Here is a 25,175-nt window from a genome sequence, read left to right as displayed (position 1 = left end):
CTATCTCATCTCTTCATGATTTTAAACACCTCTATCAAATCTCCTTAACTTTCTCTGCTCTAATGAGAACAACCCAGCTTCTCCAGTCTATCCATGCAACTGTAATCGCTGGAACCATTCTCGTAAATCTCTTCTGTATCATAGAATCATAGAAGTTTACGGCACAGAAGGAGGCCCTTCAGCCCATTTGATCTCATCCTTCCAAAATAACAACCCTGCATGTTCCTCTCACAGCAAGCAGCCAGCCATTTCTTAAACTAATCCAATGTACTTGACCTCCACCAAGCTAGATAAACCTATCTCTGCTAGTTTACTTAACACTGTCTATGGAAGTGGAAAGTCATAAGTAACTGCTGAATTTCAATGTCCATGATCTTGTTTGTCACCCTGGTAGCAGGATTTGACCCTCTAGAGATGGTGAGCACCACATATCTTGTTTCCAGTAGAAAATGCAAATTGAATCAGCAGAAAATTCTCCCTGTTGCTGCTGTAAATGCTGTACATTTATCCATTTCCAAATTGCCTCTAAAAGTAAAGAAGCTAACTGAAGACCTGGCCTCAGGCCTGGGACAATTCAGGAGATACGTATGAGAAATGCAAACACAGACACCACTGCTGCATTTTGCCTGCCTTTTCTTCCACCACCAGAAATTGAAAACTGAAATAGAAAAACAGTGCATATTTCTACAGCCACACCCATGTCTCCCATCAACCAACGGAATAAGCAAACTGACTGCTCTGTTTTGGCTCTACTCAAATCATGAGCACAGTTTGAAATAGTGACCTCCAATCAATCATGCGCTTCATAACAACAACAACAACTTGCATTTAGATAGCGCCTTTAACACAGTAAGACTTCCCAAGGCGATTCACAGGAGGATTATCCGATAAACATTGACACTGAGCCACATAAAGAGATATTAGGACAGTTGACCAAAAGAAGTGGTCAAAGAAGTAGGTTTTAAGAAGTGTCTTAAAGGAGGAAAACGCGGCGGAGAGGTTTAAGGACGGAATTCCACGCTTAGGGCCTAGACAGCTGAAGGCACGTCCACCAACAATTGGGTGATGAAAAACAGGGATGCACCAGAGGCCAGAATTGGAGGAGCTCAGACATCTCCGGGGGCGGCGGCGTTGTGGGGCTGGAGGAGGTGACAACGATAGGGAGGGGCGAGGCCATGATGGAGGAATTTGAAAACACGGATGAGAATCTTAGAATAGAGGTGTTGCTGGACTGGCAGTCAATGGAGGTCAGCGAGCACAGGGGTGATGGTTTTCAAATTTGTTCTTAGGATGTGGGTGCCGCTGGCCAGGCCGCACTTATTGCCCATCTCATGTCGCCCTAAAAAGGCGGGGTGGGCCTTCTTGAACCGCTGCAGTTCTGATGGTGATAGTGCTCTTACTATGGTGTCAGGCAGGGAAGTACCTTGTAACTGAATTCTGCTTCTTTTACAGCATCTTGCTGCAGTGGAGGAGCGGAAAATCAAATCACTGGTGGCACTACTTGTTGAAACGCAGATGAAGAAACTTGAAATCAAGCTCCGACATTTTGAAGAACTTGAGACCATTATGGACAGAGAAAGAGAGGCAGTAAGTAGCTGTGCTATGCGGTTCTAGCTATCAGAGCAGTAATTGAGAGGTTCTTTACCACATCAGTTGGATGGGTGTCCAGAATGTACACTGATTACTTCTATCATTGTGTTTCAAACATAACAGTTGGAGTACCAGAGACAACAGCTTCTCTCAGACAGACAGGCCTTCCACATGGAGCAGTTGAAGTATGCTGAGATGAGAGCACGGCAACAGCACTTTCAACAAATGCACCAACAGCAGCAACAGCAGCATCAGCTCCCATCCGGCCCCCAGGCCAGCCAGCAGCCAGCCATCATTCCCGCATCTGTGCAGCCAGTGCCACCTGCTGCAGTTCAACAGGGGACTGTAAACCAGGGGTCAGGGGATTCCATACCACAATCCATTCCACAACAGCAGCAGACACCACCAACACAGCAGCCACAGCAGCAGCAGCAACAGGTTCCACCTCCAGTTCTTCCTCATGGTAAGTGTCAGAGCTGTAAAGAATATTCCAGTCGCCTCAAAGATATTCCTTCCCAGGGATGGAGCTGAGGTACAAGGATTCAGGGAGGGGTACTACATCCCGATGTGGCTGACATAAAGAGTATCCCAGTCAGTGATTAGATAGAACCCGAAAAAGTGCCCCAGTCAGTGATTAGACAGAACCCCTGCACAATGTCCCAGTGATTAGACATAACACCTGAACAGTGTCCCAGTCAGTGATTAGACAGAACCCCTGCACAATGTCCCAGTGATTAGACAGAACCCCTGCACAATGTCCCAGTGATTAGACAGAAACCCTGCACAATGTCCCAGTGATTAGACAGAACCCCTGTACAATGTCCCAGTCAGTGATTAGACAGAACTCCTGTACAATGTCCCAGTGATTTGACAGAACCCCTGTACAATGTCCCAGTGATGAGACAGAACCCATGTACAATGTCCCAGTGATGAGACAGAACCCCTGTACAATGTCCCAGTGATTTGACAAAACCCCTGTACAATGTCCCAGTCAGTGATTAGACAGAACACGTGTACAATGTCCCAGTCAGTGAGTCGACAGAACCCCTGTACAATGTCCCAGTGATTAGACAGAACCCCTGTATAATGTCCCAGTCAGTGATTAGACAGAACCCCTGTCCAATGTCCCAGTCAGTGATCAGACAGATCCCCTGTACAATGTCCCAGTGATTAGACATAACCCCTGTATAATGTCCCACGTAGTGATTAAACAGAACCCCTGTACAATGTCCCAGTCAGTGATAAGATATAACCCCTGTACAATGTCCCAGTCAGTGATTAGACAGAACCCCTGTACAATGTCCCAGTCAGTGATTAGACAGAACCCCTGCACAATGTCCCAGTCAGTGATGAGACAGAACCCCTGTACAATGTCCCAGTCAGTGATTAGACAGAACCCCTGTACAATGTCCCAGTCAGTGATTAGACAGAATCCCTGTACAATGTCCCAGTGATTAGACATAACCCCTGTACAATGTCACAGTGATTAGACAGATCCCCTGTCCATTGTCCCAGTCAGTGATTAGACAGAACCCATGTACAATGTCCCAGTCAGTGATTAGACAGAACCCCTGTACAATGTCCCAGTGATTATACATAACACCTGCACAGTGTCCCAGTCAGTGATTAGACAGATCCCCTGTACAATGTCCGAGTGATTAGACAGAACCCCTCGACAATGTCCCAGTAATTAGACAGAACCCCTGTACAGTGTCCCAGTCAAGTGATTAGACAGAACCACTGTACAATGTCCCAGGTAGTGATGAGACAGAATCCCTGCACAATGTCCCAGTCAGTGATTAGACAGAACCCCTGTACAATGTCCTAGTCAGTGATTAGACAGAACCCCTGCACAATGTCCCAGTCAGTGATTAGACACAACCCCTGTACAATGTCCCAGTGAGTGATTCGACAATGTCCCAGTGATAAGACAGAACCCCTGTACAATGTCCCAGTCAGTGATTAGACAGAACCCCTGTACAATGTCCCAGTGATTAGACAGAACCCCTGCACAATGTCGCAGTGATTAGACATAACACCTGAACAGTGTCCCAGTCAGTGATTAGACACAACCCCTGTACAATGTCCCAGTGAGTGATTCGACAATGTCCCAGTGATTAGACAGAACCCCTGTACAATGTCCCAGTCAGTGATTAGGCAGAACTCTTGTATAATGTCCCAGTCAGTGATTAGACAGAACCCCTGCACAATGTCCCAGTGATGAGACAGAACCCCTGTACCATGTCCCAGTCAGTGATTAGATAGAACCCCTGTACAATGTCCCAGTGATTAGACAGAACCCCTGTACAATGTCCCAGTGATTAGACAGAACCCCTGTACAATGTCCCAGTGATTAGACAGAACCCCTGTACAATGTCCCAGTCAGTGATTAGACAGAATCCCTGTACAATGTCCCAGTGATTAGGCAGAATCCCTGTACAATGTCCCTGTGATGAGACAGAACCCCTGTACCATGTCCCAGTCAGTGATTAGACACAACCCCTGTACAATGTCCCAGTGATTACACAGAACCCCTGTACAATGTCCCAGTCAGTGACAAGACAGAACCCCTGTACAATGTCCCAGTCAGTGACAAGACAGAACCCCTGTACAGTGTCCCAGTGATCAGACAGAACCCCTGTACAATGTCCCAGTGATGTGACAGAACCCATGTACAATGTCCTAGTGATGAGACAGAACCCTGAACAATGTCCCAGTGATTAGACAGAACCACTGTACAATGTCCCAGTCAGTGATTAGACAGAACCCCTGCACAATGTCCCAGTCAGTCATTAGACATAACCCCTGTACAATGTCCCAGTCAGTGATTCGACAGAACCCCTGCATAATGTCCCAGTCAGTGATGAGACAGAACCCCTGTACAATGTCCCAGTCAGTGATAAGACAGAACCCCTGCATAATGTCCCAGTCAGTGATGAGACAGAACCCCTGTACAATGTCCCAGTCAGTGATAAGACAGAACCCCTGCATAATGTCCCAGTCAGTGATGAGACAGAACCCCTGTACAGTGTCCCAGTCAGTGATTAGACAGAACCCCTTTACAATGACACAGTCAGTGATGAGAGAGAACCCCTGTACAATGTCCCAGTGATTAGACATAACCCCTGTACAGTGTCCCAGTCAGTGATTAGACAGAACCCATGTACAATGTCCCAGTCAGTGATGAGACAGAATCCCTGTACAGTGTCCCAGTCAGTGATTAGACAGAACTCCTTTACAATGACACAGTCAGTGATGAGAGAGAACCCCCGTACAATGTCCCAGCGATTTGACAGAACCCCGTACAATGTCCCAGTCAGTGATTAGACAGAACCCCTGTACAATGTCAGAGACAGTGATTAGACAGAACCGCTGCACAATGTCCCAGTCAGTGATTAGATATAACCACTGTACTGTGTCCCAGTGATAAGACAGAACGCCTGTACAATGTCCCAGTGATTAGACATAACCCCTGTACAATGTCACAGTGATTAGAGCGATCCCATGTCCAATGTCCCAGTCAGTGATTAGACAGAACCCATGTACAATGTCCCAGTCAGTGATTAGACAGAACCCCTGTACAATGTCCCAGTGATTCGACATAACACCTGTACATTGTCCCAGTCAGTGATTAGACAGATCCCCTGCACAATGTCCCAGTCAGTGATTTGACAGAACCCCTGTACAATGTCCCAGTGATTAGACAGAACCCCTGTATAATGTCCCAGTCAGTGATTAGACAGAACCCATGTACAATGTCCCAGTCAGTGATGAGACAGAAACCCTGTACAGTGTGCCAGTCAGTGATGAGACAGAACCCCTGTACAATGTCCCAGTGATTTGACAGAACCCCTGTACAATGTCCCAGACATTGATTAGACAGAACCCCTGTACAATATCCCAGTCAGTGAGTCGACAGAACCCCTGTCCAATGTCCCAGTCAGTGATCAGACAGATCCCCTGCACAATGTCCCAGTGATCAGACATAACCCCTGTATAATGTCCCAGGTAGTGATAAGACAGAACCCCTGTACAATGTCCCAGTCAGTGATAAGATATAACCCCTGAACAATGTCCCAGTGATTAGACAGAACCCCTGCACAATGTCCCAGTCAGTGATTAGACAGAACCCCTGTACAATGTCCCAGTCAGTGATTAGACAGAACCCCTGTACAATGTCCCAGTGAGTGATTAGACAGATCCCATGTACAATGTCCCAGTGATTAGACAGAACCCCTCGACAATGTCCCAGTGATTAGACATAACCCCTGTACAATGTCACAGTGATTAGACAGACCCCCTGTCCATTGTCCCAGTCAGTGATTAGACAGAACCCATGTACAATGTCCCAGTCAGTGATTAGACAGAACCCCTGTACAATGTCCCAGTGATTATACACAACACCTGCACAGTGTCCCAGTCAGTGATTAGACAGATCCCCTGTACAATGTCCCAGTGATTAGACAGAACCCCTCGACAATGTCCCAGTGATTAGACAGAAGCCCTGTACAGTGTCCCAGTCAGTGATTAGACAGAACCCCTGTACAATGTCCCAGGTAGTGATAAGACAGAATCCCTGTACAATGTCCCAGTCAGTGATTAGATATAACCCCTGAACAATGTCCCAGTGATTAGACAGAACCCCTGCACAATGTCCCAGTCAGTGATCAGACAGAACCCCTGTATAATGTCCCAGTCAGTGATTAGACAGAACCCCTGTACAATGTCCCAGTGATGAGACAGAACCCCTGTACAATGTCCTAGTCAGTGATTAGACAGAACCCCTGCACAATGTCCCAGTCAGTGATCAGACAGAACCCCTGAACAATGTCCCAGTCAGTGATTAGACAGAACCCCTGCATAATGTCCCAGTCAGTGATTAGACAGAACCCCTGTACAATGTCCCAGTGATGAGACAGAACCCCTGTACAATGTCCTAGTCAGTGATTAGACAGAACCCCTGCACAATGTCCTAGTCAGTGATTAGACACAACCCCTGTACAATGTCCCAGTGAGTGATTCGCCAATGTCCCAGTGATTAGACAGAACCCCTGTACAATGTCCCAGTCAGTGATCAGACAGAACCCCCTGTACAATGTCCCAGTCAGTGATTAGGCAGAACCCCTGTATAATGTCCCAGTCAGTGATGAGACAAAACCCCTGTACAATGTCCCAGTGATGAGACAGAACCCCTGTACAATGTCCCAGTCAGTGATTAGACAGAACCCCTGTACAATGTCCTAGTCAGTGATTAGACAGAACCCCTGTACAATGTCCCAGTCAGTGATGAGACAGAACCCATGCACAATGTCCCAGTGATGAGACAGAACCCCTGTACCATGTCCCAGTGATTAGACAGAACCCCTGTACAATGTCCCAGTGATTAGACAGAACCCCTGTACAATGTCCCAGTGATTAGACAGAACCCCTGTACAATGTCCTAGTGATTAGTCAGAACCCCTGTACAATGTCCCAGTGATTAGACAGAACCACTGTACAATATCCCAGTGATTAGACAGAACCCCTGTACAATGTCCCAGTCAGTGATGAGACAGAACCGTGAACAATGTCCCAGTGATTAGAGAGAACCGCTTTACAATGTCCCAGTGATTGGACAGAATCCCTGCACAATGTCCCAGTGATGAGACAGAACCCATGTACAATGTCCCAGTCAGTAATTAGACAGAACCCATGCACAATGTCCCAGTGATTAGACAGAACCCATGTACAATGTCCCAGTGATTAGACAGAACCCCTGTACAATGTCCCAGTGATGAGACAGAACCCATGTACAATGTCCCAGTCAGTAATTAGACAGAACCCATGCACAATGTCCCAGTGATTAGACAGAACCCATGTACAATGTCCCAGTCAGTGATGGAACAGAACCCCTGTACAATGTCCCAGTGATTAGACAGAACCCCTGTACAATGTCCCAGTCAGTGATTAGACAGAACCCCTGTACAATGTCCCAGTCAGTGATTAGACAAAACCCCTGTGCAATGTCCCAGTGTGCTGACAGAACTCCTGCACAATGTCCCAGTTTTTACACAGAACCCCTGTACAATGTCCCAGTGATTAGACAGAACCCCTGTACATTGTCCCAGTGATTAGACAGAACACCTGTACAATGTCCCAGTGATTAGACAGAAACCCTGTACAATGTCCCAGTGATTAGACAGAACCCCTGTACAATGTCCCAGTGATTAGACAGAACCCCTGTACAATGTCCCAGTCAGTGATTAGAGAGAACCCCTGCACAATGTCCCAGTTATTAGACAGAACCCCTGCACAATGTCCCAGTCAGTGATTAGACAGAACCCCTGTACAATATCCTAGTCAGTGATTAGACAGAACCCGTGCACAATGTCCCAGTGATGAGACAGAACCCCTGTGCAATGTCCCAGTCAGTGATTAGAGAGAACCCCTGTACAATGTCCCAGTGATTAGAGAGAACCCCTGTACAATGTCCCAGTGATTAGAGAGAACCCCTGCACAATGTCCCAGTGATTAGACAGAATCCCTGTACAATGTCCCAGTGATGAGACAGAACCCCTGTACCATGTCCCAGTCAGTGATTAGACACAACCCCTGTACAATGTCCCAGTGATTACACAGAACCCATGCACAATGTCCCAGTGATCAGACAGAACCCCTGTACAATGTCCCAGTGATAAGACAGAACCCCTGTACAATGTCCTAGTGATGAGACAGAACCCTGAACAATGTCCCAGTGATTAGACAGAACCCATGCACAATGTCCCAGTGATTAGACAGAACCCATGCACAATGTCCCAGTCAGTCATTAGACAGAACGCCTGTACAATGTCCCAGTCAGTGATTCGACAGAATCCCTGTACAATGTCCCAGTGATGAGACAGAACCCCTGTACAATGTCCCAATGATGAGACAGAACCCCTGTACAATGTCCCAGTGATTTGATAGAACCCCTGTACAATGTCCCAGTCATTGATGCGACAGAACCCGTGTCCAATGTCCCAGTCAGTGATTAGACAGATCCCCTGTACAATGTCCCAGTGATTAGACATAACCCCTGTACAGTGTCCCAGTAGGTGATTAGACAGAACCCCTGTACAATGTCCCAGGTAGTGATTTGACAGAACCGCTGTATAATGTCCCAGTCAGTGATGAGACAGAACCCATGTACAATGTCCCAGTGATTAGACAGAACCCCTGTACAATGTCCCAGTGATTAGACAGAACCCCTGTACAATGTCCCAGGTAGTGATTAGACAGAACCCCTGTACAATGTCCCAGTCAGTGATTAGATATAACCCCTGAACAATGTCCCAGTGATGAGAGAGAACCCCTGTACAATGTCCCAGTGATGAGACAGAACCCCTGCACAATATCCCAGTGAGTGATGAGACAGAACCCATGTACAATGTCCCAGTGATTAGACAGAACCCCTGTACAATGTCCCAGTGATTAGACAGAACCCCTGTACAATGTCCCAGGTAGTGATTAGACAGAACCCCTGTACAATGTCCCAGTCAGTGATTAGACAGAACCCCTGTACAATGTCCCAGTGATTTGACAGAACCCCTGTACAATGTCCCCGTCAGTGAGTATACAGAACCCCTGTACAATGTCCCAGTCAGTGATTAGACAGAACCCATGCACAATGTCCCAGTGATTAGACAGAACCCATGTACAATGTCCCAGTCAGTGATGGAACAGAACCACTGTACAATGTCCCAGTGATTAGACAGAACCCCTGCACAATGTCCCAGTGATTAGACAGAACCCCTGTACAGTGCCCCAGTCAGTGATTCGACAGAACCCCTGTACAGTGTCCCAGTGATTAGACAGAACCCTTGCACAATATCCCAGTGAGTGATTAGACAGAACCCCTCGATAATGTCCCAGTGATTAGACAGAACCCCTGTACAATGTCCCAGTCAGTGATTAGACAGAGCCCCTGTATAATGTCCCAGTCAGTGATAAGACAGAACCCCTGTACAATGACCCAGTCAGTGATTAGACAGATCCCCTGTACAATGTCCCAGTCAGAGATCAGACAGAACCCCTGTATAATGTCCGAGTCAATGATTAGACAGAACCCCTGTACAATGTCCCAGTGATGAGACAGAACCCCTGTACAATGTCCCAGTCAGTGATTAGACAGAACCCCTGTACAATGTCCCAGTCAGTGATTAGACAGAACCCCTGCACAATGTCCCAGTCAGTGATTAGACAGAACCCCTGCACAATGTCCCAGTCAGTGATTAGACAGAACCCCTGTACAATGTCCCAGTCAGTGATTAGACAGAATCCCTGTACAATGTCCCAGTGATTAGACAGAATCCCTGTACAATGTCCCAGTGATGAGACAGAACCCCTGTACCATGTCCCAGTCAGTGATTAGACACAACCCCTGTACAATGTCCCAGTGATTACACAGAACCCCTGTACAATGTCCCAGTCAGTGACAAGACAGAACCCCTGTACAATGTCCCAGTCAGTGACAAGACAGAACCCCTGTACAGTGTCCCAGTGATCAGACAGAACCCCTGTACAATGTCCCAGTGTTGAGACAGAACCCATGTACAATGTCCTAGTGATGAGACAGAACCCTGAACAATGTCCCAGTGATTAGACAGAACCACTGCACAATGTCCCAGTCAGTGATTAGACAGAACCCCTGCACAATGTCCCAGTCAGTCATTAGACATAACCCCTGTACAATGTCCCAGTCAGTGATTCGACAGAACCTCTGCATAATGTCCCAGTCAGTGATGAGACAGAACCCCTGTACAATGTCCCAGTCAGTGTTAAGACAGAAACCCTTCATAATGTCCCAGTCAGTGATGAGACAGAACCCCTGTACAATGTCCCAGTCAGTGATTGAAGAGAACCCCTGTACAATGTCCCAGTGATTAGACATAACCCCTGTACAGTGTCCCAGTCAGTGATTAGACAGAACCCTGTACAATGTCCCAGTGATTAGACAGAACCCCTGTCCAATGTCCCAGTCAGTGATGAGACAGAACCCCTGTACAATGTCCCACTGATTAGAGAGAACCCCTGTACAATGTCCCAGTGATTAGACAGAACCCATGTACAATGTCCCAGTCAGTGATGAGACAGAACCCCTGTACAATGTCCCACTGATTAGACAGAACCCATGTACAGTGTCCCAGTCAGTGAGTCGACAGAACTCCTGTCCAATGTCCCAGTCAGTGATGAGACAGATCCCCTGTACAATGTCCCAGTGATTAAACATAACCCCTGTACAATGTCCCAGTGATGAGACAGAACCCATGTACAATGTCCCAGTGATGAGACAGAACCCATGTACAGTGTCCCAGTCAGTGATTAGACAGAACCCCTGTACAATGTCCCAGTGATGAGACAGAACCCCTGTACAATGTCCCAGTGATGAGACAGAACCCATGTACAATGTCCCAGTGATCAGACAGAACCCCTGTACAATGTCCCAGTGATAAGACAGAACTCCTGTACAATGTCCCAGTGATCAGACAGAACCCCTGTACAATGTCCCAGTGATAAGACAGAACCCATGTACAATGTCCCAGTGATCAGACAGAACCCATGTACAATGTCCCAGTGATCAGACAGAACCCCTGTACAATGTCCCAGTGATAAGACAGAACCCATGTACAATGTCCCAGTGATGAGACAGAACCCCTGTTCAATGTCCCAGTGATGAGACAGAACCCCTGTACAATGTCCCAATGATTAGACAGAACCCCTGTACAATGTCCCAGTGATTAGACAGAACCCATGTACAATGTCCCAGTCAGTGATTGGAGAGAACCCCTGTACAATGTCCCAGTGATTAGACAGAACCCCTGTACAGTGTCCCAGTCAGTGATTAGACAGAACCCATGTACAATGTCCCAGTCAGTGATGAGACAGAACCCCTGTTCAGTGTCCCAGTCAGTGATTCGACAAAACCCCTGTACAATGTCCCAGTCAGTGATAAGAGATAACCCCTGTACAGTGTCCCAGTCAGTGATTCGACAGAACCCCTTTACAATGTCACAGTCAGTGATGAGAGAGAACCCCTGAACAATGTCCCAGTGATTAGACAGAACCACTGCACAATGTCCCAGTCAGTGATTAGACAGAACCCCTTTACAATGACACAGTCAATGATGAGAGAGAACCCCTGTACAATGTCCCAGCGATTTGACAGAACCCCTGTACAATGTCACAGACAGTGATTAGACAGAACCGCTGCACAATGTCCCAGTCAGTGATTAGATATAACCACTGTACTGTGTCCCAGTGATAAGACAGAACGCCTGTACAATGTCCCAGTCAGTGATAAGACAGAATCCCTGTACAATGTCCCAGTCAGTGATTAGACAAAACCCGTGTACAATGTCCCAGTGATTTGACAGAACCCCTGTACAATGTCCCAGTGATTAGACAGAACCCATGTACAATGTCCCAGTCAGTGATTTGACAGAACCCCTGTACAATATCCCAGTGATTAGACAGAACCCATGTACAATGTCCCAGTCAGTGATTTGACAGAACCCCTGTACAATGTCCCAGTGATTGGACAGAACCCATGTACAATGTCCCAGTCAGTGATTTTACAGAACCCCTGTACAATGTCCCACTGATTAGACAGAACCCCTGTACAATGTCCCAGTCAGTGATGAGACAGAACCCCTGTCCAATGTCCCAGTCAGTGATGAGACAGAACCCCTGTACAATGTCCCAGTCAGTGATGAGACAGAACCCCTGTACAATGTCCCAATGATTAGACAGAACCCCTGTACAATGTCCCAGTGATGAGACAGAACCCCTGTCCAATGTCCCAGTCAGTGATGAGACAGAACCCCTGTACAATGTCCCACTGATTAGACAGAACCCCTGTACAATGTCCCAGTGATTAGACAGAACCCCTGTCCAATGTCCCAGTCAGTGATTTGACAGAACCCCTGTACAATGTCCCACTGATTAGAGAGAACCCCTGTACAATGTCCCAGTGATTAGACAGAACCCATGTACAATGTCCCAGTCAGTGATGAGACAGAACCCCTGTACAATGTCCCACTGATTAGACAGAACCCCTGTACAATGTCCCAGTGATGAGACAGAACCCATGTACAGTGTCCCAGTCAGTGAGTCGACAGAACTCCTGTCCAATGTCCCAGTCAGTGATGAGACAGATCCCCTGTACAATGTCCCAGTGATTAGACATAACCCCTGTACAATGTCCCAGTGATGAGACAGAACCCATGTACAATGTCCCAGTGATGAGACAGAACCCATGTACAGTGTCCCAGTCAGTGATTAGACAGAACCCCTGTACAATGTCCCAGTGATGAGACAGAACCCCTGTACAATGTCCCAGTGATGAGACAGAACCCATGTACAATGTCCCAGTGATCAGACAGAACCCCTGTACAATGTCCCAGTGATAAGACAGAACCCCTGTACAATGTCCCAGTGATCAGACAGAACCCCTGTACAATGTCCCAGTGATAAGACAGAACCCATGTACAATGTCCCAGTGATCAGACAGAACCCATGTACAATGTCCCAGTGATCAGACAGAACCCCTGTACAATGTCCCAGTGATAAGACAGAACCCATGTACAATGTCCCAGTGATGAGACAGAACCCCTGTTCAATGTCCCAGTGATGAGACAGAACCCCTGTACAATGTCCCAATGATTAGACAGAACCCCTGTACAATGTCCCAGTGATTAGACAGAACCCATGTACAATGTCCCAGTCAGTGATTGGAGAGAACCCCTGTACAATGTCCCAGTGATTAGACATAACCCCTGTACAGTGTCCCAGTCAGTGATTAGACAGAACCCATGTACAATGTCCCAGTCAGTGATGAGACAGAACCCCTGTTCAGTGTCCCAGTCAGTGATTCGACAAAACCCCTGTACAATGTCCCAGTCAGTGATAAGAGATAACCCCTGTACAGTGTCCCAGTCAGTGATTCGACAGAACCCCTTTACAATGTCACAGTCAGTGATGAGAGAGAACCCCTGTACAATGTCCCAGTGATTGGACAGAACCCCTGTATAATGTCCCAGTCAGTGATTAGACAGAACCCCTGTACAATGTCCCAGTCAGTGATGAGACAGAACCCCTGTACAATGTCCCAGTGATTAGACAGAACCCCGGTACAATGTCCCAGTGATAAGAGAGCACCCCTGTACAATGTCCCAGTCAGTAATTAGGCAGAACCCCTGCACAACGTCCCAGTCAGTGATTAGACAGAACCCCTGCACAGTGTCCCAGTCAGTGAGTCGACAGAACTCTTGTCCAATGTCCCAGTCAGTGATGAGACAGAACCCCTGACCAATGTCCCAGTGATTTGACAGAACCCCTGTACAATGTCCCAGTCATTGATTTGACAGTACCCCTGTACAATATCCCAGTCAGTGAGTCGACAGAACTCTTGTCCAATGTCCCAGTCAGTGATGAGACAGATCCCCTGTACAATGTCCCAGTGATTAGACATAACCCCTGTACAGTGTCCCAGTCAGTGATTGACAGAACCCCTGTACAATGTCCCAGGTAGTGATTAGACAGAACCCCTGCACAATGTCCCAGTCAGTGATTAGATATAACCCCTGTACAATATCCCAGTCAGTGAGTCGACAGAACTCCTGTCCAATGTCCCAGTCAGTGATGAGACAGATCCCCTGTACAATGTCCCAGTGATTAGACATAACCCCTGTACAATGTCCCAGGTAGTGATTAGACAGAACCCCTGCACAATGTCCCAGTCAGTGATTAGACAGAACCCCTGTACAATGTCCCAGTCAGTGATTAGACAGAATCCCTGTACAATGTCCCAGTGATTAGACAGAATCCCTGTACAATGTCCCAGTGATGAGACAGAACCCCTGTACCATGTCCCAGTCAGTGATTAGACACAACCCCTGTACAATGTCCCAGTGATTACACAGAACCCCTGTACAATGTCCCAGTCAGTGACAAGACAGAACCCCTGTACAATGTCCCAGTCAGTGACAAGACAGAACCCCTGTACAGTGTCCCAGTGATCAGACAGAACCCCTGTACAATGTCCCAGTGATGAGACAGAACCCATGTACAATGTCCTAGTGATGAGACAGAACCCTGAACAATGTCCCAGTGATTAGACAGAACCACTGCACAATGTCCCAGTCAGTGATTAGACAGAACCCCTGCACAATGTCCCAGTCAGTCATTAGACATAACCCCTGTACAATGTCCCAGTCAGTGATTCGACAGAACCCCTGCATAATGTCCCAGTCAGTGATGAGACAGAACCCCTGTACAATGTCCCAGTCAGTGATAAGACAGAACCCCTGCATAATGTCCCAGTCAGTGATGAGACAGAACCCCTGTACAATGTCCCAGTCAGTGATAAGACAGAACCCCTGCATAATGTCCCAGTCAGTGATGAGACAGAACCCCTGTACAAGGTCCCAGTCAGTGATTGGAGAGAACCCCTGTACAATGTCCCAGTGATTAGACATAACCCCTGTACAGTGTCCCAGTCAGTGATTAGACAGAACCCATGTACAATGTCCCAGTCAGTGATGAGACAGAACCCCTGTATAGTGTCCCAGTCAGTGATTAGACAGAACCCCTTTACAATGACACAGTCAGTGATGAGAGAGAACCCCTGTACAATGTCCCAGCGATTTGACAGAACCCCTGTACAATGTCACAGACAGTGATTAGACAGAACCGCTGCACAATGTCCCAGTCAGTGATTAGATATAACCACTGTACTGTGTCCCAGTGATAAGACAGAACGCCTGTACAATGTCCCTGTCAGTGATTAGACAAAACCCGTGTACAATGTCCCAGTGATTTGACAGAACCCCTGTACAATGTCCCAGTGATTAGACAGAACCCATGTACAATGTCCCAGTCAGTGATTTGACAGAACCCCTGTACAATGTCCCAGTGATTGGACAGAACCCCTGTATAATGTCCCAGTCAGTGATGAGACAGAACCCCTGTCCAATGTCCCAGTCAGTGATGAGACAGAACCCCTGTACAATGTCCCAGTGATGAGACAGAACCCATGTACAATGTCCCAGTGATGAGACAGAACCCATGTACAGTGTCCCAGTCAGTGAGTCGACAGAACTCCTGTCCAATGTCCCAGTCAGTGATGAGACAGATCCCCTGTACAATGTCCCAGTGATTAGACATAACCCCTGTACAATGTCCCAGTGATGAGACAGAACCCATGTACAATGTCCCAGTGATGAGACAGAACCCATGTACAGTGTCCCAGTCAGTGATTAGACAGAACCCCTGAACAATGTCCCAGTGATGAGACAGAACCCATGTACAATGTCCCAGTGATGAGACAGAACCCCTGTACAATGTCCCAGTGATGAAACAGAACCCATGTACAATGTCCCAGTGATCAGACAGAACCCCTGTACAATGTCCCAGTGATAAGACAGAACCCCTGTACAATGTCCCAGTGATTAGACAGAACCCCTGTTCAATGTCCCAGTGATGAGACAGAACCCCTGTACAATGTCCCAGTGATTAGACAGAACCCCTGTTCAATGTCCCAGTGATGAGACAGAACCCATGTACAATGTCCCAGTGATTAGACAGAACCCATGTACAATGTCCCAGTCAGTGATTGGAGAGAACCCCTGTACAGTGTCCCAGTCAGTGATTAGACAGAACCCCTGTACAATGTCCCAGTCAGTGATTAGACAGAACCCCTGTACAATGTCACAGACAGTGATTAGACAGAACCGCTGCACAATGTCCCAGTCAGTGATTCGATATAACCACTGTACTGTGTCCCAGTGATAAGACAGAACGCCTGTACAATGTCCCAGTCAGTGATTAGACAAAACCCGTGTACAATGTCCCAGTGATTTGACAGAACTCCTGTACAATGTTCCAGTAATTAGGCAGAACCCCTGTACAATGTCACAGTGATTAGACCGATCCCCTGTCCAATGTCCCAGTCAGTAATTAGGCAGAACCCCTGTACAATGTCCCAGTGATTAGACAGAACCCCTGCACAGTGTCCCAGTCAGTGAGTCGACAGAACTCTTGTCCAATGTCCCAGTCAGTGATGAGACAGAACCCCTGTCCAATGTCCCAGTGATTTGACAGAACCCCTGTACAATGTCCCAGTCATTGATTAGACAGTACCCCTGTACAATATCCCAGTCAGTGAGTCGACAGAACTCTTGTCCAATGTCCCAGTCATTGATGAGACAGATCCCCTGTACAATGTCCCAGTGATTAGACATAACCCCTGTACAGTGTCCCAGTCAGTGATTGACAGAACCCCTGTACAATGTCCCAGGTAGTGATTAGACAGAACCCCTGCACAATGTCCCAGTCAGTGATTAGATATAACCCCTGTAATCTCATTGTGCGAGGCCCCTTGGGGAAGAGTGACCATAATATGGTGGAATTCTGCATTAGGATGGAGAATGAAACAGTAATTTCAGAGACCATGGTCCAGAACTTAAAGAAGGGTAACTTTGAAGGTATGAGGCGTGAATTGGCTAGGATAGATTGGCGAATGATACTTAGGGGGTTGACTGTGGATGGGCAATGGCAGACATTTAGAGACCGCATGGATGAAGTACAACAATTGTACATTCCTGTCTGGCGTAAAAATAAAAAGGGGAAGGTGGCTCAACCGTGGCTATCTAGGGAAATCAGGGATAGTATTAAAGCCAAGGAAGTGGCATACAAATTGGCCAGAAATAGCAGCGAACCTGGGGACTGGGAGAAATTTAGAACTCAGCAGAGGAGGACAAAGGGTTTGATTAGGACAGGGAAAATGGAGTACGAGAAGAAGCTTGCAGGGAACATTAAGGCGGATTGCAAAAGTTTCTATAGGTATGTAAAGAGAAAAAGGTTGGTGAAGACAAACGTAGGTCCCCTGCAGTCAGAATCAGGGGAAGTCATAACGGGGAACAAAGAAATGGCGGATCAATTGAACAAGTACTTTGGTTCGGTATTCACTAAGATGGATACAAACAACCTTCCGGATATAAAAGGGGTCAGAGGGTCTAGTAAGGAAGAGGAACTGAGGGAAATCTTTATTAGTCAGGAAATTGTGTTGGGGAAATTGATGGGATTGAAGGCAGATAAATCCCCAGGGCCTGATGGCCTGCATCCTAGAGTACTTAAGGAGGTGGCCTTGGAAATAGCGGATGCATTGACAGTCATTTTCCAACATTCCATTGACTCTGGATCAGTTCCTATGGAGTGGAGGGTAGCCAATGTAACCCCACTTTTTAAAAAAGGAGGGAGAGAGAAAACAGGGAATTATAGACCGGTCAGCCTGACCTCAGTAGTGGGTAAAATGATGGAATCAATTATTAAGGATGTCATAGCAGTGCATCTGGAAAATGGTGACATGATAGGTCCAAGTCAGCATGGATTTGTGAAAGGGAAATCATGCTTGACAAATCTTCTGGAATTTTTTGAGGATGTTTCCAGTAAAGTGGACAAAGGAGAACCAGTTGATGTGGTATATTTGGACTTTCAGAAGGCTTTCGACAAGGTCCCACACAAGAGATTAATGTGCAAAGTTAAAGCACATGGGATTGGGGGTAGTGTGCTGACGTGGATTGAGAACTGGTTGTCAGACAGGAAGCAAAGAGTAGGAGTAAATGGGTACTTTTCAGAATGGCAGGCAGTGACTAGTGGAGTGCCGCAAGGTTCTGTGCTGGGGCCCCAGCTGTTTACATTGTACATTAATGATTTAGACGAGGGGATTAAATGCAGTATCTCCAAATTTGCGGATGATACTAAGTTGGGTGGCAGTGTGAGCTGCGAGGAGGATGCTGTGAGGCTGCAGAGCGACTTGGATAGGTTAGGTGAGTGGGCAAATGCATGGCAGATGAAGTATAATGTGGATAAATGTGAGGTTATCCACTTTGGTGGTAAAAACAGAGAGACAGACTATTATCTGAATGGTGACAGATTAGGAAAAGGGAAGGTGCAACGAGACCTGGGTGTCATGGTACATCAGTCATTGAAGGTTGGCATGCAGGTACAGCAGGCGGTTAAGAAAGCAAATGGCATGTTGGCCTTCATAGCGAGGGGATTTGAATACAGGGGCAGGGAGGTGTTGCTACAGTTGTACAGGGCCTTGGTGAGGCCACACCTGGAGTATTGTGTACAGTTTTGGTCTCCTAACTTGAGGAAGGACATTCTTGCTATTGAGGGAGTGCAGCGAAGGTTCACCAGACTGATTCCCGGGATGGCGGGACTGACCTATCAAGAAAGATTGGATCAATTGGGCTTGTATTCACTGGAGTTCAGAAGAATGAGAGGGGACCTCATAGAAACGTTTAAAATTCTGACGGGTTTAGACAGGTTAGATGCAGAAAGAATGTTCCCAATGTTGGGGAAGTCCAGAACCAGGGGTCACAGTCTGAGGATAAGGGGTAAGCCATTTAGGACCGAGATGAGGAGAAACTTCTTCACCCAGAGAGTGGTGAACCTGTGGAATTCTCTACCACAGAAAGTAGTTGAGGCCAATTCACTAAATATATTCAAAAGGGAGTTAGATGAAGTCCTTACTACTCGGGGGATCAAGGGTTATGGCGAGAAAGCAGGAAGGGGGTACTGAAGTTTCATGTTCAGCCATGAACTCATTGAATGGCGGTGCAGGCTAGAAGGGCTGAATGGCCTGCTCCTGCACCTATTTTCTATGTTTCTATGTTTCTATGTTTCTACAATATCCCAGTCAGTGAGTCGACAGAACTCCTGTCCAATGTCCCAGTCAGTGATGAGACAGATCCCCTGTACAATGTCCCAGTGATTAGACATAACCCCTGTACAATGTCCCAGGTAGTGATTAGACAGAACCCCTGCACAATGTCCCAGTCAGTGATTAGATATAACCCCTGAACAATGTCCCAGTGATTAGACAGAACCCCTGCACAATGTCCCAGTCAGTGATTAGACAGAACCCCTGTACAATGTCCCAGTCAGTGATAAGTCAGAACCCCTGTACAATGTCCCAGTCAGTGATTAGACAGAACCCATGTACAATGTCCCAGTGATTAGACAGAACCCCTCGACAATGTCCCAGTGATTAGACAGATCCCCTGTACAATGTCCCAGTGATTAGACATAACCCCTGAACTATGTCACAGTGATTAGACCGATCCCCTGTCCATTGTCCCAGTCAGTGATTGGACAGAACCCATGTACAATGTCCCAGTGATTAGACATAACACCTGTACAGTGTCCCAGTCAGTGATTAGACAGATCCCCTGTACAATGTCCCAGTCAGTGATTAGACAGAACCCCTGTACAATGTCCCAGTCAGTGATGAGACAGAACCCATGTACAGTGTCCCAGTGATTAGACAGAACCCCTGTATAATGTCCCAATCAGTGATTAGACAGAACCCATGTACAATGTCCCAGTCAGTGATGAGACAGAACCCCTGTACAATGTCCCAGGTAGTGATGAGACAGAACCCCTGTACAATGTCCCAGGTAGTGATGAGACAGAACCCCTATAAAATGTCCCAGTCAGTGATTAGATATAACCCCTGAACAATGTCCCAGTGATTAGACAGAACCCCTCGACAATGTCCCAGTGATTAGACAGAACCCCTGTACAGTGTCCCAGGTAGTGATGAGACAGAACCCCTGTACAATGTCCCAGGTAGTGATTAGACAGAACCCCTGTACAATGTCCCAGGTAGTGATGAGACAGAACGCCTGTACAATGTCCCAGTGATTAGACAGAACCCCTGTGCAATGTCCCAGTGATGAGACAGAAACCCTGCACAATGTCCCAGTGATTAGGCAGAACCCCTGTACAATGTCCCAGTGATGATCAGAACCCCTGTACAATGTCCCAGTCAGTGATTAGACAGAACCCCTGCACAATGTCCCAGTCAGTGATTAGACAGAACCCCTGTACAATGTCCCAGTGATGAGACAGAACCCCTGTACCATGTCCCAGTCAGTGATTAGAGACAACCCCTGTACAATGTCCCAGTGATTAGACAGAACCCCTGTACAATGTCCCAGTAAGTGATCAGAGAGAACCCCTGTACAATGTCCCAGTGATTAGAGAGAACCCCTGTCCAATGTCCCAGTGATTAGATAGAACCCCTGTGCAATGTCCCAGTCAGTGATTAGAGAGAACCCCTGTACAATGTCCCAGTGATTAGACAGAACCCCTGTACAATGTCCCAGTGATTAGACAGAACCCCTGTACAATGTCCCAGTGATTAGACAGAACCCCTGTACAATGTCCCAGTGATTAGACAGAACCCCTGTCCAATGTCCCAGTCAGTGATGAGACAGAACCCCTGTACAATTTCCCACTGATTAGACAGAACCCCTGTACAATGTCCCAGTGATTAGACAGAACCCCTGTCCAATGTCCCAGTCAGTGATGAGACAGAACCCCTGTACAATGTCCCACTGATTAGAGAGAACCCCTGTACAATGTCCCAGTGATTAGACAGAACCCATGTACAATGTCCCAGTCAGTGATGAGACAGAACCCCTGTACAATGTCCCACTGATTAGACAGAACCCCTGTACAATGTCCCAGTGATGAGACAGAACCCATGTACAGTGTCCCAGTCAGTGAGTCGACAGAACTCCTGTCCAATGTCCCAGTCAGTGATGAGACAGATCCCCTGTACAATGTCCCAGTGATTAGACATAACCCCTGTACAATGTCCCAGTGATGAGACAGAACCCATGTACAATGTCCCAGTGATGAGACAGAACCCATGTACAGTGTCCCAGTCAGTGATTAGACAGAACCCCTGTACAATGTCCCAGTGATGAGACAGAACCCCTGTACAATGTCCCAGTGATGAGACAGAACCCATGTACAATGTCCCAGTGATCAGACAGAACCCCTGTACAATGTCCCAGTGATAAGACAGAACCCCTGTACAATGTCCCAGTGATCAGACAGAACCCCTGTACAATGTCCCAGTGATAAGACAGAACCCATGTACAATGTCCCAGTGATCAGACAGAACCCATGTACAATGTCCCAGTGATCAGACAGAACCCCTGTACAATGTCCCAGTGATAAGACAGAACCCATGTACAATGTCCCAGTGATGAGACAGAACTCCTGTTCAATGTCCCAGTGATGAGACAGAACCCCTGTACAATGTCCCAATGATTAGACAGAACCCCTGTACAATGTCCCAGTGATTAGACAGAACCCATGTACAATGTCCCAGTCAGTGATTGGAGAGAACCCCTGTACAATGTCCCAGTGATTAGATATAACCCCTGTACAGTGTCCCAGTCAGTGATTAGACAGAACCCATGTACAATGTCCCAGTCAGTGATGAGACAGAACCCCTGTTCAGTGTCCCAGTCAGTGATTCGACAAAACCCCTGTACAATGTCCCAGTCAGTGATAAGAGATAACCCCTGTACAGTGTCCCAGTCAGTGATTCGACAGAACCCCTTTACAATGTCACAGTCAGTGATGAGAGAGAACCCCTGTACAATGTCCCAGCGATTTGACAGAACCCCTGTGCAGTGTCCCAGTCAGTGATTAGACAGAACCCCTGTACAATGTCCCAGTCAGTGATTAGACAGAAGCCCTGTACAATGTCACAGACAGTGATTAGACAGAACCGCTGCACAATGTCCCAGTCAGTGATTAGATATAACCACTGTACTGTGTCCCAGTGATAAGACAGAACGCCTGTACAATGTCCCAGTCAGTGATAAGACAGAATCCCTGTACAATGTCCGAGTCAGTGATTAGACAAAACCCGTGTACAATGTCCCAGTGATTTGACAGAACTCCTGTACAATGTCCCAGTGATTAGACATAACCCCTGTACAATGTCACAGTGATTAGACCGATCCCCTGTCCAATGTCCCAGTCAGTGATTAGACAGAACCCATGTACAATGTCCCAGTCAGTGATCAGACGGAACCCCTGTACAGTGTCCCAGTCAGTGATTAGACAAATCCCCTGTACAATGTCCCAGTCAGTGATTTGACAGAACCCCTGTACAATGTCCCAGTGATTGGACAGAACCCCTGTATAATGTCCCAGTCAGTGATTAGACAGAACCCCTGTACAATGTCCCAGTCAGTGATGAGACAGAACCCCTGTACAATGTCCCAGTGATTAGACAGAACCCCGGTACAATGTCCCAGTGATAAGAGAGCACCCCTGTACAATGTCCCAGTCAGTAATTAGGCAGAACCCCTGCACAATGTCCCAGTCAGTGATTAGACAGAACCCCTGCACAGTGTCCCAGTCAGTGAGTCGACAGAACTCTTGTCCAATGTCCCAGTCAGTGATGAGACAGAACCCCTGACCAATGTCCCAGTGATTTGACAGAACCCCTGTACAATGTCCCAGTCATTGATTTGACAGTACCCCTGTACAATATCCCAGTCAGTGAGTCGACAGAACTCTTGTCCAATGTCCCAGTCAGTGATGAGACAGATCCCCTGTACAATGTCCCAGTGATTAGACATAACCCCTGTACAGTGTCCCAGTCAGTGATTGACAGAACCCCTGTACAATGTCCCAGGTAGTGATTAGACAGAACCCCTGCACAATGTCCCAGTCAGTGATTAGATATAACCCCTGTACAATATCCCAGTCAGTGAGTCGACAGAACTCCTGTCCAATGTCCCAGTCAGTGATGAGACAGATCCCCTGTACAATGTCCCAGTGATTAGACATAACCCCTGTACAATGTCCCAGGTAGTGATTAGACAGAACCCCTGCACAATGTCCCAGTCAGTGATTAGACAGAACCCCTGTACAATGTCCCAGTCAGTGATTAGACAGAATCCCTGTACAATGTCCCAGTGATTAGACAGAATCCCTGTACAATGTCCCAGTGATGAGACAGAACCCCTGTACCATGTCCCAGTCAGTGATTAGACACAACCCCTGTACAATGTCCCAGTGATTACACAGAACCCCTGTACAATGTCCCAGTCAGTGACAAGACAGAACCCCTGTACAATGTCCCAGTCAGTGACAAGACAGAACCCCTGTACAGTGTCCCAGTGATCAGACAGAACCCCTGTACAATGTCCCAGTGATGAGACAGAACCCATGTACAATGTCCTAGTGATGAGACAGAACCCTGAACAATGTCCCAGTGATTAGACAGAACCACTGCACAATGTCCCAGTCAGTGATTAGACAGAACCCCTGCACAATGTCCCAGTCAGTCATTAGACATAACCCCTGTACAATGTCCCAGTCAGTGATTCGACAGAACCCCTGCATAATGTCCCAGTCAGTGATGAGACAGAACCCCTGTACAATGTCCCAGTCAGTGATAAGACAGAACCCCTGCATAATGTCCCAGTCAGTGATGAGACAGAACCCCTGTACAATGTCCCAGTCAGTGATAAGACAGAACCCCTGCATAATGTCCCAGTCAGTGATGAGACAGAACCCCTGTACAAGGTCCCAGTCAGTGATTGGAGAGAACCCCTGTACAATGTCCCAGTGATTAGACATAACCCCTGTACAGTGTCCCAGTCAGTGATTAGACATAACCCCTGTACAGTGTCCCAGTCAGTGATTAGACAGAACCCCTTTACAATGACACAGTCAGTGATGAGACAGAACCCCTGTATAGTGTCCCAGTCAGTGATTAGACAGAACCCCTTTACAATGACACAGTCAGTGATGAGAGAGAACCCCTGTACAATGTCCCAGCGATTTGACAGAACCCCTGTACAATGTCACAGACAGTGATTAGACAGAACCGCTGCACAATGTCCCAGTCAGTGATTAGATATAACCACTGTACTGTGTCCCAGTGATAAGACAGAACGCCTGTACAATGTCCCAGTCAGTGATTAGACAAAACCCGTGTACAATGTCCCAGTGATTTGACAGAACCCCTGTACAATGTCCCAGTGATTAGACAGAACCCATGTACAATGTCCCAGTCAGTGATTTGACAGAACCCCTGTACAATGTCCCAGTGATTGGACAGAACCCCTGTATAATGTCCCAGTCAGTGATGAGACAGAACCCCTGTCCAATGTCCCAGTCAGTGATGAGACAGAACCCCTGTACAATGTCCCAGTGATGAGACAGAACCCATGTACAATGTCCCAGTGATGAGACAGAACCCATGTACAGTGTCCCAGTCAGTGATTAGACAGAACCCCTGAACAATGTCCCAGTGATGAGACAGAACCCATGTAAAAATGTCCCAGTGATGAGACAGAACCCCTGTACAATGTCCCAGTGATGAAACAGAACCCATGTACAATGTCCCAGTGATCAGACAGAACCCCTGTACAATGTCCCAGTGATAAGACAGAACCCCTGTACAATGTCCCAGTGATTAGACAGAACCCCTGTTCAATGTCCCAGTGATGAGACAGAACCCCTGTACAATGTCCCAGTGATTAGACAGAACCCATGTACAATGTCCCAGTGATTAGACAGAACCCATGTACAATGTCCCAGTCAGTGATTGGAGAGAACCCCTGTACAGTGTCCCAGTCAGTGATTAGACAGAACCCCTGTACAATGTCCCAGTCAGTGATTAGACAGAACCCCTGTACAATGTCACAGACAGTGATTAGACAGAACCGCTGCACAATGTC

At 47.2% G+C, this 25,175-nt stretch overlaps 1 protein-coding gene across 4 annotated transcripts in view; it reads left to right on the top strand.

The window, feature by feature from the left end:
• Positions 1–25,175, top strand: part of LOC139240875 (SWI/SNF complex subunit SMARCC2-like) — an 875,893-nt gene that overhangs the window by 471,540 nt on the left and 379,178 nt on the right. For all 4 annotated transcript variants that reach the window (XM_070869382.1, XM_070869381.1, XM_070869383.1 and 1 more), the window contains exons 25-26: positions 1,453–1,587; positions 1,714–2,053. In XM_070869382.1, the coding sequence (XP_070725483.1) occupies positions 1,453–1,587; positions 1,714–2,053 (475 nt within the window). The remainder of the gene's footprint in view (positions 1–1,452; positions 1,588–1,713; positions 2,054–25,175) is intronic.

The sequence above is a fragment of the Pristiophorus japonicus genome, chromosome X, assembly GCF_044704955.1.
Source record: "Pristiophorus japonicus isolate sPriJap1 chromosome X, sPriJap1.hap1, whole genome shotgun sequence".
Classification (NCBI taxonomy): domain Eukaryota; kingdom Metazoa; phylum Chordata; class Chondrichthyes; family Pristiophoridae; genus Pristiophorus; species Pristiophorus japonicus.
This window is presented reverse-complemented; position numbering and strand designations above follow the sequence as displayed.